This window comes from Catharus ustulatus, chromosome 21 (assembly GCF_009819885.2).
Source record: "Catharus ustulatus isolate bCatUst1 chromosome 21, bCatUst1.pri.v2, whole genome shotgun sequence".
Taxonomy (NCBI): domain Eukaryota; kingdom Metazoa; phylum Chordata; class Aves; order Passeriformes; family Turdidae; genus Catharus; species Catharus ustulatus.
The window spans coordinates 405,228-423,741 of NC_046241.1; the positions used below are offsets into that span (position 1 = coordinate 405,228).

General features: G+C 55.9%; 1 protein-coding gene across 5 annotated transcripts in view; it reads right to left on the bottom strand.

The window, feature by feature from the left end:
- Positions 1 to 974: 974 nt before the first annotated feature.
- Positions 975 to 18,514, bottom strand: part of EXD3 (exonuclease 3'-5' domain containing 3) — a 256,655-nt gene continuing 239,115 nt past the window's right edge. For 4 of the 5 annotated variants that reach the window (XM_033077471.1, XM_033077473.1, XM_033077472.1 and 1 more), the window contains 2 exons: positions 11,957 to 12,050; positions 975 to 3,513 (listed from right to left, as the gene is read on the bottom strand). In XM_033077471.1, coding sequence (XP_032933362.1) covers positions 3,197 to 3,513; positions 11,957 to 12,050 — 411 coding nt within the window. In that variant the 3' untranslated portion in view covers positions 975 to 3,196. Of the gene's footprint in view, positions 3,514 to 9,448; positions 11,443 to 11,956; positions 12,051 to 18,514 lie in introns of those variants that run through there. The other variant, XM_033077474.1, reaches the window with a different exon arrangement.

The window sequence follows — 18,514 nt, forward strand, 5'->3', positions numbered from 1 at the left end:
GTTGATGGGAAGGATCTGGTCCCAGGCTATTACCCAGGGAGCAAACATCCCCTGATTGAAGCGAATGTCCCTCCTTGACAGACACATCTCTCCTCTCCCCTCACTGTGAGCAGTGGCCCTGTGGGAGCAGCATTCCCACAGTGTGGGACAGCATAAGGGCTGGAGCTCACAGCCAGCTCAGGCTGGATCTGTGTCTGAAACCACATTGGTTTGTTTGAAAATGGCAGCCAAGCAACTGGGAGCTCAATTGGAGCATCTGGCTGGAAGAGCAGCTCCAGGATGAAGAAGGGCAGTGGTACAGCCTCTGTCCCCCTCCTGTGCCTTGCTGGCTGCCTTAGGGACCAAACAGCCCTAGTTCAAGGAACAAAGTCACGCCAGGGAACATTGAGCTGATTTCTGTAAGCTGGTCAAATATGTGGTGAGGTTTCCGCTACAGATTACAGGAGGAAGGAAGTTTGCTCGGGGATGGGGATAAGGTGGGGGAGAAGGGAGGGAAGTGCATTCCTGCCTGATGAGGAACAATGTTGATATATCCATTTGTAAACTAAAGCTGGCCTGAGTGTCAAACACCTTGTCCCCGTCAAACTCTGAAGGATGTGCAGGAGTACACAAGGAGAGGGGAGGAACCGCCCAACATCCGATGCAGCATGTGGTTTCCTAGGGCTGAGGGATGGATGCTGTTCAGCAAGATCTCACTCATGATAAAGAGGAATAAAATTCTTCCTCAGTGCTGTTTTATCCCAGGGTCCCCTCATGATCACATCCTGTCACACAAAGGCAGGAGCCGAGCACAGGTGAAGCAACTGGGGGATCCATGGGCTCTGGAGTGGGCAGCCTCACCCAAGGTGCTCATCCCTGCCAGAACACTGCCGGGGCTGCCCTTTCCATGTGGGATCAAACAGCTCCATAAAACCAAGGAGGGCTCATTACTACCCTAATAAATATTAAACATTAGTATGACACAGACAACAGGATTTTGTAATTATTTTTTTTAAGCAGCCAGATAAGGAAACAATATTGTAAGCTGATTAGAAAGCGGGTTTAAGTCCCTTTGATATGTATCCACTATTCAAAAAGGACAATTTATTACTTCCTGGATGGTCCTCAAGGCTGATCTGATGTGGAATTTGCTGCTAACCGTCTCTGTGACTGGAAGTGACCTTGCTGCACACTTCCCACCACAGCACCACCTCCTGCGGGCAGCAGGAAGGAAGGAGTGCTGTGCTGGGTGCTAGCCACGGCCCCTGAACACCCAGGAGCTGGATGGAATCCTCTAGGAGCTGTTTCATGCCAAGCCCACAGGTACACACCACTTGCCAGATTCTGCCCTGGGTTGGTGTCCTGAACAAGTCCCAGCCATGGGACTCTGCCATAGCACAGCCCTGACTGTAAGCACAAGAGCTCACCCCTAAACTGAGGGAGCTCTCAAGCAAAGTCATGGAGTTGGCCAGGAGGTGACCCTACTGTCCCCAGGGATCAAAAGGAAAGCACCTCCTAGGCAGCTGTCCCCAGGTGAGTTACAGGACCATGTGTGCCTGTCTCCTGTGAGCTCCCCTCCATAGTGGAAGCAGTGGCAGATGAATATGAAACCATAGCTCTGGAAAACCAAGCAAAGGCCAGAAATGCTCATTCTGGTCAGATGTGCATGTGGCTCAGCAGCTTCCCCTAAACAGGGTCTAGAAAGGTTCATCCCATTTTGGAGAGGTTTATTTCATGGCATGATGAAGCAATACACGCTGTGGGGGCTGGCAGTTGGAGGCTCTGCATCATTCCTGCTTTGCCTCATCCCTAGTTTCTGCCCTCCCAGAACAAACCCTGAAGAAGGAGGATGATGACAGAAGGATGGGTCTGTGTGGAGCCTGGGGGGCTTGGGCTGCTCAGTGCCCAGTACTGGCAGTGTGGGGATGTCTGCCTTTTGGGGCCACTGGTACCAATTAATGCTCAGGCATTAATATTATGGATCTTATGGAAATGAAGAATATTTAAAGCGGGCTTTTTTTTTTTTTAATTATTAAAGCATTGATCCAGAGGGTGAGATGTCCCTGTGAGGAAGGAGCCTGGCACTATGTGGCCAGGAGCTTTGGAAGAGGGAAAATGAGTCCTGCACTGCAGCATGAGCTGCCTGGGCAGGTGCATTGCTGGCCCATAAATGTCACACCTCAGCCAAGAGCTCCTCAGGCCCTCTCAACAATAACAGCAGGGCCTGGCAGTTAAACCAGATTAGAGGAGGAATTTTGCAGATGCTCCTCTGTTCAGAATGGAATGGTGTGAGCCTGGCCATGAATTGGAAGGCACTGGACAGCAGCCCCCTGGAGCAGCAGGACCTACCCTAGGATCTCTAAGGCACATGCAGTCTCCTCTAGATGCTGGGCAGTCCCACCAGTGATTCAGTTCCTGGTACTGGTGGGCCCACACATGTCACTGCCTCTCCTGTGCACCCTGCACAGTGCCTGGGCACAGGGCAGTCCTGAGGCACCTCCCCAGGGGAGGAGGAGGCTGGGCATCAGTGGGAGCCCCCTCAGAACCAGCATGGCCCTGCCTGGGCATCCCAGGCCCCAGCACAGTGGGTGCAGGTGCCAGTGGGCACTGTGGTGCACCCAGAGATTTCCATGAGCCCAGCAATGCTCAGCCTCCCCAGACCTCCATGTCTGCACCCACCAGCTGCCTCCAAGGAATGCTGGGAGCTCAGGGTCAGGATGAAGAGGATGCTGGGGATGGGTTGAGGCGTGGCACATGTCCCACAGACTGGGAGTGCTCAGGATGCTCTCTGACCTGTGCTGCTGTTGGGGATGCAGCTCCTGCTCCCCCACAAGTGAGTGGGCAGAGGGGCACTGGGGTGTGTGGGTGTGGTGGGGTCAGCACTGATGGGGTGGGGTTTTGGTCAGCAGAGCTCTGCCAACATCTTGCCATTTGTAGGCTGGAGAGGGGCAGAAATAAAGCAAAGGGTCCATTCTTCAGCTACCTCTGCTTTAATGATCTCATGAAGGCCACATACTTTTGGGCTGTTGCAAACCACTGGTGCATCTGTGACAGTGCTGTCAGTGGTGGATCCCAAAATGAGAATTCCTCCCTCCCCACTTCCAGCCTCTCTCTGGAAATCCAAGGCCCAAAATCTGCTGAGGCTCCCCAGGCATTCCCCTGTGAAGCTGCTGTGCTTCCCCTCAGCTCAGCTCAGCTCAGCTCAGCTCAGCTCAGCTTAGCTCAGCTCATAGACACTCTGTGTGTCCCCAGAGGCCACAAGCACATCCTGAAACTGGGAGACGACGCGTCCAAAATGGGACCCTTCCCAAAACACTTTCCCACAGTGGGTGCAGCAGTAGAAGTGAGTGAGCTCGGCTCTGTCCAGCACCCTGTGGGGGATGGCAGCAACCTGCAGGACCGTGTCCCCTGCCAACACCGTGGCTGCCCTGTCCTGCTCCATCCCCTCTGGCTGCTCACCGTGTGGGGCACAGCCAGGCTGGGCTGTTTCACAGACTGGCACAGTGGCATCGCAGCTCTGGCTCCCTGGGCAGCCTGTGGACAGAGAAGACAGCAGATAAACCATCAGTCACTGCTGTGATGAGCAGAATCTGTGCTCAACCAGGTGAGTGACCCTTGTGAGGGGCCTGTCATTCCTGCAGGAGTCCAGGCTCTGCCCTGCCTCCCAGGGAGGAGCATCTCCTGAATTTGGGAGAGGGTGGTTGGTCATCCAGCAGCTGCCTGCCCTAAGCGTGGCACCCATACAGTGACTTGCTTGCCTGCCTGGCACCTCCTCCAGTTCCTGTGTGCCATGTCTTGAGGTCAGTTCCAGCCTGGGTAGCGGCACCAATGCTGCTGCTGTTCTGAGTGCAGTGGTTTTGCCTCCCTGTCACAGGTCAGGCCAGGCTGCTCTCGGAGCAGGGCTGTGCCCCCACCCCCGGCTGCGTTATGAGCCAAACAAACAGCAGGGAAGCCCTTGCTGCTGCTTTAATTAACCCACCAATGTCATCAGCTGCTAATGGCACCCACGACTCTCCGGAGCTGCCCGCGGACACGGGGCTTTGGGCTGTGCGTGACCCCATCCCAGTGTGCGACACCCCCACCTCCCGCCACGTACCCTGGCCAAGGGGCAGAGTGACGTGGGGCCGTGTCCCCCGAGCTGTCCCCCGCACGTCCCAGCCCGGACAGGGGATCGCTGCCATCGCACACCGGGGGCCCCGGCCCCGCAGTTTCGGCACCCGGGGAGCGCTCTTCCTCCGGCAGTCTCCGGATCCGGTCAGAGGAAGCCGAGGGCTGAGCTTCCTCCCATCCATCAGGGAGCCTGGCAGCCCGGAACAGGCTGCAGTTATTGCTGCGGTGTGACTCAGTTTTGGCAGGGGGGTCTGTCCTGCTCAGGCACAAATTAAGAAAGACAACAAAAGGCATCCTGCATCGCTCCAGCGGCACTTCTGGGGTGTCCATCCGACCCTTTTCAGGATCATAGGGACCCTGTCAGGAGCCAGCTGAGACCGAGGGGGACACCAGCATTCCCAGCTGGCCCTTCCCTGCATCTCAGAGCCGTCAGGAGCTGGGACATGCTGGGGATTATCGTGGGGGAACGCACGGCTGGGGACAGCTCTGAAATGGCCAACCCATCCTGGCAGAGCTGCCCTGTCCTGGCAGAGTCATCTCCCAGCTGTGCAGCAGGGTCTGGGCCTGCCCATCACATGAGCAGAAAGAGCCAAACCCCGGGGGAAGTGTGGAGGGATCAGCTCATACCAGTCCCTGGTTCAGGGGTGTTCCCCAGACCCCCCCAAGACCTTCCACACCTCCCCAGGGAACATGACCAGCCTGAGCTAGTGGAGCACGGTCACTCCCAGTTCCCAGCACACCAACAGCCATACACAGGGTCATGGCTGTCACTGGAGATGTTCTCAGGGGGCTTTGCAGGCCAGCTCTTCACCATCACATTGCCCAGCAGCAGCACTAGTTTGGGGTTTGCTGCCACAGCACAAGGGGAAGCAGTTGCGAGCCCTGTCCGAAACACTGGGCAAGAATTGGGTTCATCAGAGCTGTGCCCTGGGCTAGTGCCCCATGTCCCCACTCACACGTGGGCCTTTCCTTCACCTCCTGCACCTGCTTTGGAACATAGGCATCTATCCTTAAAGGGAAAACAATGACCTCAATTTCCATTTTTTCCAATTTCTGGCAAGTGGTCAAACACCCAGGCTGCTCTCGGGAGATTCCTGAGCCACCTAGAGCAGGGATGTGGAGGAGGAGTTCATTTCCCAGGGGTTCCTCCAGGATAAAGCCTGCCAGGTGGCAGATCCCCATGGCGGGAACAGGGGCACTGTCCTCACCCTGTTCCCACCTCCCTCTGACCTGTGCTGCTCCTGTGTTTGGTGGCATGAGGTGGCCTCAGTCTGGGCACCCTTTTTTCTCCTATCCTCCCTGCTCTTGAGCATCAGACCCTGAAGGGAGGGACATCGACCTGGAATGGGACTTTTAGATCCAATGCAATGGAAATGGCACTGCCAGCACCCAGCACCCATGGCCAACAACATTCCCCATTATGGAGCCTAAAATTTCCCTGGCCAGATCATGGCACCAGGACACTGATGGAACACTGACATTCTGTGTGTCTGCAGGGATACTGAGTAATTTGCTCTCTTGCAACATGCTCTCTCCACTGTCCTGCTGCAGGCGGGCAAAGCCAACGGCAGATCCCTCCTTCCCTGCACGGGGGTATGGGAAACCTTCAGCTCCCCCAAACACCCCAATCCCAGCCCCGCCAGGCTCGTGGGAAAAAGGCAGACAGGGAGGGAAAGTTCATCCCTTAAAAGCCTGAGGAGAGAAAGGCCGTGATGGTCACCCCATAGTTTTGCCTTTGCTTGCACCAGCCCCCTCCTAATTGTGGCTCTTCAAAGGGTTGAAAATGCTACATCACTTCAAAGTGACCATTTCTGAATGGGAGCTTGTAAAACCCCTTCTCCCCCTCTCACCAAATTCTTCCCAGGGCTTTTGAAGATGCTTGTGCTTCCCTCACCGACAGGGTGAAAGGGCCACCAGGCGTCAGGCACAGGATGCTAGCCAGGCATGCGGGAAAACTGAGCTGGGAAAGGCTGGATCCCCCAGAAAAACAGGGGTTTCCTAGGAAAAGGGGGGCAGTTTCTCTCCTCTCAGACAGACAGAGGCCTCCCCAGTGGAGCTCCCTTGGGACTGCAGCCCATCTTGCCTAGATGCTGCACACCCCAGAGTTACACCAGAGATGGAGCAAAAGGCATGTGTAGGGTGCATGGGGCTGCAGGGAGCCCAGCGTATCCTTCCAGGGTGCCGGGAGCTTGTCAGATCTGTGGCTTCCAGAGCTCTGTGAGGTTCACACCAAAGGCTGGATTCCCACCGCATCCCCGCAGAGGAGAAAGGAAAGCGATTCCTTACCAAATCAATTCGAAACACTTCTTGGGAACTAATAATCCCATTATAAAACATCTTGAAAATAAAAACCCCTTCACCTCTTGTTCACCTCTCCCCCTCTTGGCTGGGTGACCCTGGAATGACAGAGCCTGGGTGAGGGGCTGAGCCCAACTGCCCCCAGCCCCCCACGGCTGAGCACCCACATGAGTGCTGCAGAGCTCCATAGGCAGCAACAGCCATCCCCTGGCACTGTGCCCAACTGGGCATCTCCTCCTGGCCTTGCATGTGCTTGCCACTCACAGCTCCCATCCACCTCTGCTTGCCTGTGGGAATTAATCCCACGAGAACAAGCAAAAACTGCTGCTGTTCCCACCATGACGTCTCATTGCCAGGAAATGCTGCCATGTCCAGAGGAGATGGGATGCTGCAGCACCCCCATTCTGCTTATTTCTGCATCAGGTTCTTTCCTGACCTGAGCGGGGCCACTCTCGGTGGTGGGATCCCACCTCTGCACACACTTGTCACCTCTGCAGCAGCCCTGCTTTGTGCTCAAGCCCCTTCTGTTATGCCCCAGGGCAGGATGGCCCCATGCTTTACGAGGTGAGTGCAGCAGGAGCTCCCCAGCCTGGGTTGGATTCCTTTCATTCAGCCTCCAGTCACCAGCTGGTGACAAGACGGTGGGGCAGACCCACACCAGAGGCCCATCCCGCACCCTGGGCACTGAACAGGCTCTGGGCAGCCCAAGGGACCAACGGTCCCTTCACCTGGGGGGACATGGCAGCATCTGGGAACCACAGCCACAAGGATCACTCTGGTAGTCCCACAAAAACCCTGAACTGTTGCCACAGGGAGGTTGTGGGGGCAAAGTGATTTGTCCCGGTACAGGGACAAGACAGGAGTTGCAGCTCCATGTGCCCCACTGCAAGATCCTGCTCATGGACATGGGGCTGAGCCCAGTGGGATGGACATGGGACAAGACATGGGCTGCCTGCTGTGGGCAAGGGCATGCACATTCCCCAACACAGAGGGGCTCTTAGTGGGGGTCACATTGAAAGGCCACCATGATGGTGACACTGGTGACCTGTAGTTCCTTCAGCCTATTCTGTCAGCTGCAATGCTGCAGTGCTGGGTCAGCATTACTGGGACAGCCACTGGGACTTCCATTGCAGGACAGGGGGGCACAGCAGGGACAGAGCAGATTCGGGGAAAACCTTTGAACCTGTGCCCATTCCCCTTTCCCAGCCTACATAGCCCTGATATATCTGGGAATAACCTGTTCCCACTGTGTGAGCCCTGGACACCCCCAGGGTTTCAGTGTCACAGTGGTAGCCAATAACTTCCCAGGGAGCCAGGTACTTCTGCCCAAAATCCTGCCCCACGGGTCCTGTTTCTAGCCCAGGTCCTTCTGTGTCACCCCTGCCCGAACCAAGGCCTTGGGGCGAGGAGTTGGGTGCCTGTCCCGGCTGGCTCAGGCAAGCACCTGGCAGCTCCTGCTGCCTCTGGAGATGCAGCCCTGTGCCAGCCCTGAGCCCCGTGCCAGCCCCAAGCCCTGCAGCCACCACAGCCAGAGTCATTGTAGTGCTGTGAGTGGCTCGGTCACAGCCAGGGCTGGGGGGTTTGGGAGAAAGCTTACAGCTTTGTCGAGGCTTTGCTCAGGGCTGAACACAGACCTGGGAGCATTCTTGGAGTACAAAGGTGCATGAGAAACCTCGGCAGTGGTGAGAGATCAGCCTGATAAGAGGAGTTACGAGCCTGAGAAATGTGCTGATTGCAGGGCACTGAAGATACCTGGTTATCTTTTCCTCCTCGATAAGGCAGATAAGCAAAGGACAAAGGACCCGGGATTGTGCAACCTGGGCTGCAGCAGCCAGGCCATGATCTTAAGATGTTCCCAGGGTGGAGGAGGGAGGATGAGCTCAAGCAAGAGGCAGCTCCAGCTGCTCTCATCTCCCAGTGGCGCTGTGGAGAGAACCCTGTACCCAGTGCTGGGCAGCAGCACACAATGGTCCCTGGCTCTGAATGGCCCCCAGCTCTTTCCCAGGTCACGCTGGGCACAGTGCCCCTGTCAGCAGGCAGAGCAGAGCTCTGCAAACCAGCAGACACAACAATGTCACCGGGTCCCAGCCCTGCCGTGCTTTTCCATATGAGCAAGTGAAATTCCACTGAAGAGGGAAAGCTGGCAGAGCACAACCCAGCTGAGCCTGGGGGTGTTTCTGGCTGGTCTCACCACTGCAGCCCCTGTCCCATCCCTGCCCTGCTTGGACACGTGAGGATGCTCCTGTTAATTCTGTTGCACCCTGGAGAAGAGAGAGCCTAAATGCATGGGGTGCCAAGTGGGGAGAAGATCCCCTGGATCCAGGGGTACAACCCCTCAGAAACCCATCCCCTTCCATGCAGAACTGTTTAGAGCAGCCTAAGACAATGGGGGTTCCTTGGCCCCACAAACTGAGTCTGGTACAAGGCAGTGAGGATCCATGGTTGAAGAATACTCCTGGGACAGCACAGGGACCTATCTCATGCCATATGGCAACAAGTGTGATGCTCATAGCAAAGCCAAATACTGTAGATCAGGGAAGCCTCCAGTTGTAGGCTTTATGCATGCAGGGGGCTCTTCCTGCTGTCCATGAGAACTCCTGGCTAAGGGGAGCAAGTCCCACCAGCCCTTGCCCTCAGCTGTCCCAGTGTGGCGGCTGCAGAGGAGGGACTGTCCTGCTGCCACCCTAGCCTGGAGCTGCTGCCCAGCCTTCCCTACACTGCAGTGTGCAGCTCTTCCTCCCACCTGCCTTGAGTTGTCTCTGCCAGCTCTTCCCCGGGCTCGGGTGGGGTCGAGGGCTGAGAAGGGAAAGAAACCCCAAGTCACTGCTCAAGCTGGCAGGAGCAAGGTGAGTGCCCAAGCTGCCTGATGCCATCCTATCACCCAGTGCAGGGACACTGGCTGCTCCTCCAGCCACCCCTGGGGTCATCTGGGGCTTACCTTGTGTCCAGAGCCCCAGCACTGGCAGCTGGTCAGGGAGGCTGCCCACCCAGCATGGGAGTGGAGGCTCCACTGTACCTAGTCAGCACCACAGACCCAAGAGTAGCAGGATCCATGGTTTTCATCTTTTGCAGCACATTTTAGATGGTGAGGGTGGATTTTACAATTAAATTTGCCTCCTCTGTTTGGCAACTCCCAACCCGATGGAATGTGCCACATCCTTGCCTTTCCCAGAGACCAGATTTCATTTGGCAGAGCACCCACTGAGCTCTGGGGCCCTGTGCCAGCTGGTTTTACTGCACTTAGCAAGAGTTCCACTGGCCAAATGAGAGCCTGTGACACAGCTTATTCCCCTGGGATTGGGAGCCACAATCTGTCACTGCCTCCAGCAAGGACTTGTCTGTGCCCCATGGTGATACACAGCCCTGCTCCCCTCTCTGCCCCAGTCTGCTCCATGCACCTGAGCTGCTTAGAGCATCCCACTGGGAAAAAGGCATCACAGGACAAAGCTGTCTGGGCTTTAAACTATTTGCAGCATTTCTGTCAAAGCCCTCATTTTTCCCCAGCAGGGAAAATTGTTGCTGTGTCAAGGAATATGTTCCCTAAGACCTGTGAAAATCCTAGGTCCAAGTAAGAGTGAGCTATTACAGGATGAATAATTGGCCTTTCATCACTTGGAAGCCCTGCTATAAAAATCCAGGAGCCAAATGGAGCAGCACTGGCCTGTGGCTGGCAGGAGCTGGACCCCAGCACTTGGGAGCACCTGGACCAGATGCAGACTTGTGTTGAGGGGTGGTTCTGAAGGATCTGTCCCCATCAGCCCCAGCATCCACCAGTTCCTCCCTGGAGAGGTGAAGCCCCTGTGGGAGGAGGTTCCCTCCTTGTGTGGAAGCAGGAGCAGGGAAAAGGCATTTTCTTGCCAAGCAGTAGCACCTGGCCATGGTCTTGGCCAATGCTGACAGGGACAACGTGGCCTGGGCTAGAGTCACAGAACAGGGCACAGTCCTAGTGTGGGGCTGTGGGTGCTGAACACCCCATACCATGTGTTGGGCCATGACAAGGGCAGAGCAAGTCCTGCCACCAACTCCTTCAGCAGGAAAATGTAAGGAGATCAGTGAACAGCTGAGATTTTCCTTATGGACCCACTTCTGTGGCTTCCCAGCCTGTCCCAATGCCACCACTGTCCCCACCAAGTGATGGCAGGACACTGTCAGCACACCCTTCCTGTCTGTCTTCCTGAAAACTTGACCCAAAGTGGGACATTCTGGGGGCAACCTAGTCAAGCTCACACTAATGCTTGCAATCTCTGCAGGTCCTAGCAAAATCCAAATAGCAATAGAAACCCCAGGATGGGGACCCTGCTGGCAAGACCCCAGGGGTTTTCACTTTGGGTGGGTGTCAGTGCCCTGCTGTGCCCACCTGTACAAATCACAGCTTCTGTTTCATGTCTCCACCAACTCTCTGGGGATGCTGTGGCACCTTTGGTCCCTGCCCCTGCCTGCTCCAGGGCAGAGGATGGTCCCTTGGAGGATGCTCCCTGACAAGGTCATGAGTGACATGGCCATCCCAGGGGTGCCACCTGCTCCTTCCACATAATTCCTCCTCCTCCCCTCCCCAGGTATATGGGGGACCAAGCAGGAGACTGCACGGCCCAATGGGGACACGCGGTGTTGCAGATGGGGAGTAAAAGAGTGGCAAGGTGGTCCCTGAAGAGTCTGTGTGGAGACCCTCCCAGCTCCATCAACCTCATCATGAAGGGGGAAAGGGAAACAGCTCACTCTGAGCACAAACCACAGCATTTTTATTTCCCATACTCTGAAACTGGCTGAACTGGCCCGTCTGGTCGCTGGATACACATGCAGAGAGTGCACTGGAGAGGATGTCCCGGCCTCTGGGGAAGCACAGCACTCCCAGGCTGCTAGCACTATGGGAAAAGCTGCCCCACCACGTTCCTCATCCCCAGAGCCACACGTGTGGCTCCCAGCAATGCCACAGCCGCCACTTCCCTCTGCTCCCTGCAGCCAGCAGACGGGGAAGTGATGCACAAAAGGGCTGGGGGCACATTCCCGTACCGGTGTGCCTGCGATGGGTGTCGTTTGCCACCAAATTGTGTCTCCCTGCGGGAAGGAGTGTGTGTGGGTCAATGCAGCTCAGGGCACGGCACGGAGGAGCCTTCCCTCCCCAGAGCCTGCTGGAGCCTGGCTGGGCAGGTGGCACTGACTCACCACCCTGCAGCCTGACCTAATTCAAGAGGCATTGGGCAGGTGAGGAAGGCACTGTGAGCAGCCCCAGCCAGGAGGCATTTCACCACCCAAGCTGAGTTTTTCAGTTCAGGTGATGATGGCCTCAGGCTGTCACTTGAGCTACTGTTGGCATGTCACCAATCCCCCCGGGCTGGGCAATCCCATTCACGACCCTGTGCCTTGCAGGGCAGGACAGGGCAGAAAAAACATAAACTGGAGTTGAAAGAGCTCTGTGGGTCTGTACCCCGTGGCAGGTTGATGGCAGGGCACCTCTCTGAGGAGCCTTCAGGCCCAGGGGGATGGTCATGCTCTGTCAAGGCCACTGAGTACCAGGGAAGGGCACAGGACAGGGGAATCACATCCAGCTGTGGGCCACCCACCCACTCACCTGCACTGTGCTCCTCTGATGCTTGTCTGCTGTTCTCCACCAGCTGCCTCATCCTCTCCCGTGAGACCTTCAGGTACTTGTTGCAATTGCACACCTGTGGGAAGAGAGAGGGGGAGGTCAGTGAGATGGCCATGGTGCTCCCTGTGCACCTCCTACCTGCTGTGGGCACAAACCCATACTGGGTACCCCTGGCACAGATTGGGCAGCCCATGCATCACATGAACCACAGCAGGGAAAACTGGGGAAAACCAGGGGAAACGGGGCAGGATGTGTCCCACTGAGCAGGGACAGGCACCAGGCACAAGCCCAAGAACCCCCTCCAGAGGTGCTCCCTCTGTGTGTGCTCAGCCATGTCTCCAGCCAGGCTGCCAGCACTGCTGCCCACCCTGGCTCCCTGGGCAGAAAACACCAACAACCAGGATGCCATAAAGCATCAAGCAGACACCCAAAGTCTGGACTGTGGCTTCAAGATTTGATCTCTTTTGTCTGACAGAGGCTGCGGGCAGTATGGCTGTGAACCCCAAAACACTCTGGGCTCTCATCTGGCTCTGCTTGGCTTGGCTCTGCTGCAGCACTGTGAACACTTCGTCATGCTTTCTACCCCACCTTTTGTTTGCCAAAATGTACCCAGACAGGTCTCTGAGGGCCTGCATGTGCCAGGTGCTCGACCCCAAGGAGCTCCTCAAATCCCACTGCTGAGGAGCACCCAGGGATGGTGGCCAGGGCTGAGCACAGGGTGCAGCTGACAGCCAAACACACTTGACCAGAGTGAGCAGCACTAAAGCTCCCCAGGAGCACCGCAGCCAGCTCCCTGACACCTACCCTCTCTTCTCCCCTCCCTCCTGGGCCTGGGAGCTGGTTGCTGGGATGTGCTGCAACACCTTTTGTCAGCTGTTTGTTTTCAGGGGCGGTTTTCTGCTGGCAGAGCGTTCCCAGCACGCTGCACCCAAGACAAAGCAGGAGACAGGTGAGCAACTTCACCAACCAGAACAAGTCACTTCCCTGCCAGGGGCTTTGCTCCAGAGCCTGTTGAAACCAGAAAAGTTTTCCAGCTCCCAGCCAGGCCCTGGTGTGGGCTGGTGGCCACTCTGCTGGTTTGGGGCTGGAGCAGTGCTGGGTTCATGACAAGGGCCAGTGATGGCCCTGCTCACACAGGAGGAACGGGGCAGGGTGATTTATTTGGAAACGAGCTTGCCACCATGTCTCGGCTCTACCTTGCAGCAGGAGGTGATTCCCACTGGCAGCCTCCACAAAACCAGCACACACTCCCCATTATTTTGGACAGAAAGGACACCTGGGCTCAGTTCCCCGAGGCCCCACTGCTGCAGCCCTGCAGAGCAGCAGCATGGACAGACAGAGATGGACAAGAGGTGATTTTGGAAGTACCCAAATAACACAGAAGACACCGTGTCACTTTTAAAAGGGAATTTTGTGGCAATCCTCTGACTTGCACAGCAGCATCAGGGAACAAACCCTTAAGCAACTGGAGACAGAGCCCTGTGCTGTTCATTGCTCATGATGGGGGCAAGATGAGAGCACTGATACCACTGGGGGCTGGGCATGTCCCCCTCTCCTGAGCAGGGCAAAGCCCTCCCTGGTCTCACCCTCAAACTGAGAGACCTAGGTAATGCATCTTGGTGAAAGCCCAAGGGAGCAGAATGGGAGGCAGAATGATGTTGTAATTTGTGGGAACCTGAATTTCTGCAGAGCCTGACCAGGTGTTGGATGGTCTCTTTGAGGCCTGAGGACATCCCAGCTCGCACAGGCTGGACCTAGAGCCAAGATGGCACCCCCTAACAGGCATCCACACCCTCACAGGCATCTGTGGGACTGTAACAGGCAGGCAGAGGGGATGGGCAGTTGCTGGGGACATGTTCTGGTCCCACTTCCCATGATGGTGACAATGGGTTGCATGCTGGAGAGGGGTGTTGAGCCTGCAGGGGATGGCACTTCTTGGGCATGGTGGCAGCACTGGAGAGTCAGAGGTTTCCAGGAAGCCCCCAAACCAGCTGTCCATTGAACTGGCAGCCAGGAGGGTGCAGCAGGGCCCAAAGGCATCCTCCTTTCCTGCCCTCCTCGCTGGCATGGACATGCAGGGTCTCCTCTGCCCTCTGTCATACACCAAATCCCCCAGGATGCCCAGCCCTGGAAGCTCAGAGCCCACCAGGCTCTTGTGCAGCACTGCCAGCATGCTGGGTACGGGTTTCTTGTCCCACTTGATGCACAGTGTGACCTTGCACGAATTTCTCTACTTCTCTAAAATTCATGGCTGTTGCGAGCTAGGGGCAGTTCACTCCCTGGGCCAGGGATGCCCAGCTGTAGTAATGCTGAACAAGTCTGGGCCATAGTAACATGTCTGAACAAGTCTAGGCCATGGTCTGTATCTTATGCACCAGCCAAATTATATTTAAGTGTTTTTCTCCATATTTTACTGCCTAGTTGTTTTTCTAGATATTTTTATAAGTTCTGAACAGCAACCAGTCATTGTACTTGAAGGGCTTGTGCAAAACACGTAAACAGCATAAAGGCGCCAATAAAAAAAAACGTAATCGCATAAACAGTAGTCTTAAAATGTATAATTAAAACTAAAAATAAGCAATAAATCGCCTTCTACATAATCATATTGATCATATTGATTTGCTGTCAAGAAGTCCTGTTTCTCCTACACCCAGCAGTACAGGGGTATCCTGGCATTGCCCCCTCTCTGAGGCTGTTGGGTGCTGGCAAGAGACTCTGTGCCCCATGCCACCCCCCTCCCCCCGCCTCTGGGCCTTCACAACTTTCAGCTTCCCAAAAGCAGAGCATGAGCTCAGGAGCCAGATAAGTCACTTAAACAGTAGTGCCAATTAGCTGTAATAAAAGAATTAATTTTTTTTTTTAAATGCATTGCCAAAATTAGCCAAAAGAGATGAAGTGAGTGGAGAAGGCTGCAGCCTCCAGAGGCTGGGCTGCATGGCTGCTTTGCAGGGACCAGTGGTGGCCTCAGGCTTGATGCTTGGCTCCTGGGGATGTGGAGCAGTTTTTTGTGTGGATCTTTTGTATACAGGGTAAGGAAGTGGGGAGTTCCTTCTCAGGAAAGTTTGGTTTCTACAGATCTGTCATGGCAGGATTAGATGTGGCCCCAAAAATCTTCAAGAGGTGAATCAGCAGGAGATGGTGGCACATTGGAACACTGCCTGGGATGCAACTGCTGCAAGCAGTGGCCATAACCTGACAGAGAAGGGTTTGGCATCTCTGCAACATCTCAGCGTTCCCCTGTCCCTGCACCAGGCTCGGGGGTGGCAGCTTCTGCCCACGCCCCAGTCCTGCCCGGGGGATAATGTGCTGAGTGGGCTGAATGCAGAGGCTCTGCTCACGCCATCCTGCCTGGCCTCAGGGATGAGGAAAAGGCAGAGTCCAGCTTCGGAGGAGGGGACTGGGGGGTTGCAGCCACCACAGGCTTCTGAATCCGCTGACACTGCTGTCGCTGTGGCACAGGAGCGTGCCTGATGTCCTCAGGGTGGTGGGGTGCCCGATGCCCCGAGGCAGTGGGGTGCCGGATGCCCTTGTGACACAGCGGGGTGCCCGATGCCCCGAGGCAGCGGGGTGCAGGGCAGCAGCGGGCACACCTCGGAGTAGGAGCAGCCCTGCTTTTCTCACGCTGGGGCAGCCCGTGCCAGCACATGCTTAGTCACTGGTAAGTCCCAGCCGAGATCTGCTCTGCCCTCTGTGAAACGGATCTTGGCTGCACCCCCGCTGAAGCAATCCCGGCGCTCGGGAGCCATGGCGGGCGCGCTTTCCCACGGCAGCCCGGCCCCGGCTCCCCGTGTGAATCAGCCGGGCCGGGCCGCGCCGGCTGCCCCTGCTCCTGCACGGGAGCGCAGCGAGCCCCGCTCCGACCCTCGGCAGCAGGGCCATGGAGTCGCTGTGCAAGTCAGGCTCCCTGGGGTGGGGGACACGACTGTGACACCCCCCCTGCGTCCCCAGGCTCTGCTGCCACATCCAAGGATGAGGAGCAGGTGCAGCTCGTCTCATGAAGCCGCGGTTCCCTACAGTCCCTCACTGTTGTCCCCTCTCCCTGTGCCTGCCTGCGCGTCCTGGCCAAGGCGCTGCACCTCGTGTGGGGCACGGTCACTCCCACACCCGAGTGCTCCTCCCCAGGATCTCAGGCCAGCACCACAGGGACACTGACAGCCCAGCCGTCTCTGTGCTGTCACACCAAGGGATTAGAAGGAGTGATGTCATTGGACTGAGACTGTGGTGATGTCACTGGTGTGGATCTGTGGTCCCTGAGCCCAACGAGGTCCTTGTCCCTAGCAGCTTCAGTCCCCCTGCACTGAGGCTCTCCTGAGCCACCATGGAAGACGAGACAGGTGAAACGTCCTTTTGCAATGCTGGCACCTTGTTTTTGTTTAGGACGATCCCTGCCTCTCCCAGCCCTCCTGGCTGCGGATTTCAGCAGCAGTGACGCACAAACCTCCCAGGACTCGAGGGACTGGATGCTTGAGCCTGGAGCTCCAGGGCCATCTCAGCATCCCATCCTCTTTCTGCACCTCCACCCATGGAGCTGAGAAGCTGAAAGAACACTCAAGTTCAGCAGATAACAGGAGCCAAATCTTTGGCGACTCCAAAAGCACTGCAGAAGTCAGTGTGAGCTTGCCTAAGGCTGGCAGCATGAACTCAGGTGGACATAGACTGGTACCCAAAACACATGGAAGATGAGCAACTCAGACAGCACTACAGTCAGTTTTGCTCCTTTCTTTGACATCTCTAAAAGTTGCATCTCCAAAGTGCTTTGGGTCACCTTGGTGATGCTGACCTCTGCCCAGAGAAGCCACCCTGGAATGGCCTCTGGGCCTTAGGGCTCCTTCCACCTGCTCTGCTGACAAACATCACAGGTCAATGTCACTGAGGAATCTCCTTGGCAGGGGTTGTGCCAGTGAGACACAGCTTTCTGCCTGGAGAGCTCCTGGCTTGGGAAATCCTCAGTGTATCAAACCTGCTGTAAAGGACAACACTGCCTGGTGTGAACTCTTTGGGGCAATCCAGGGCAGCTCACGTCAGGACAATTCCTTGGGCGTCTTCTGCTTGCTGTACCACAGGACTACTCAACAGCCACCTGCAGTGATATCTCTTTTCCTACTCACCACCTACCCTCTCCTTTTTCTCCCTCTCTCCAAGATGGATATCACCTGGTGAAAGGGCCACTCCTCCGGATGGAGGTTGCAACTCTCCCTTTGGTTGTGAAAGCACAGCCCTTGAGCATCCAGGAGTTTCTTTCAGGGACTTATTGAGACTTGAAACCTCCCCAGATTGCAGGATGCCCGAGCTTAGCACAGGCTGCCCTCTATTGCCTCCAAAGGCCAGGAGTTATGGATCTGCCTCCACACACCTCCTGCCTACAACCCAAAGCAGAGTGCCTAGGAAGATGAGAGATGGTGAGAACGCCGTGAAAGAAAACCAGGTAACGACCCAGATGTGAAGATGAGGTCAGGAGCTGACCATACTCATCTGCTCACGTGTCTATTTTCTCACATTTTCCACAAGTGACTTCAGCTGCCCTTGCTGCATCCACAGCTTTGGCCTTCAGACACTCTCTTCTTCCTCCAGCAATGCTCTGCCCTGTAGCACCTTTGAGGCTGTTGCATGAAGAGCAGAAACTCAGCAATTCAGCCCACTGTAGATCTCTGCACCCTGTGGGTGCAAAGGCCACCTCTGGGTGCAATGCTGGGGACAGCCATCTCTCCAAGGGGATTTTCAGACAGCAGCTGGCTGGGCTGTTTCCCTTCCCCTTTAGTCCTCATGATCTTCTGATCACCAGTGCCTGGGAATCATAAAGGTGCACATTGCTGCTCCTGCTCTGTTGCAATGGTCCAGTGTCTGTCATTGGCTACCAGTAAACCCCCCAGCAGCAGAGGAGATGCTGGGTGCGTCAGTGTGGTCATTCCAGAGAGCAAAGCCTCCCCGTGCACACAACAAACAGCCCTGAGTGCTCACAGCACCAGGGCACCCTGCCTGCCAGGGCTGAGAGTTGGGCTGTGATGCTCCTACATGGAAATGCAGCCTGGGTATTCTCCACCAAACCTGCCTGCACACATCAGCAGCAGGGATTTTATGGCCATCTGAGCTCAGTACCATGCTGCCAGTGGAAACACAGGGCTGCCAGTGGGATCTTGGCATCAGAGGCCATTTGGTTCACAAAGAGGGAAGGGCTCTGTTTATTGAATCATTAACATCACTTCCCTTGCTGCCAGGTACTCTGAGAGGTCTCTTAGGCAAGTGCTGACCTAGCCCAACCCTGTTAAGCTGGTAAGATGACATGGATCCCATGCCAGCCTGGTACTGAGTTCCCACTGCTTTCTCTGCTCCCGCTTTGCTATTAGTCATCCATTTCTGGAAGGTTTCTCATGCATAATAAAGGGTTTCAACACTTGCATAAGCCAATTCTTCTCATCAGGAGTGACCTGCTGCATTTCCCAACACTTTCCCTAGGCAGTCCTTCCAACTGCCACGAAATACGGAGTTAAAACATGAAGTTTTCTATCCCCCTTGAGGAAAAAGGTGTGGGAAATCGAACAG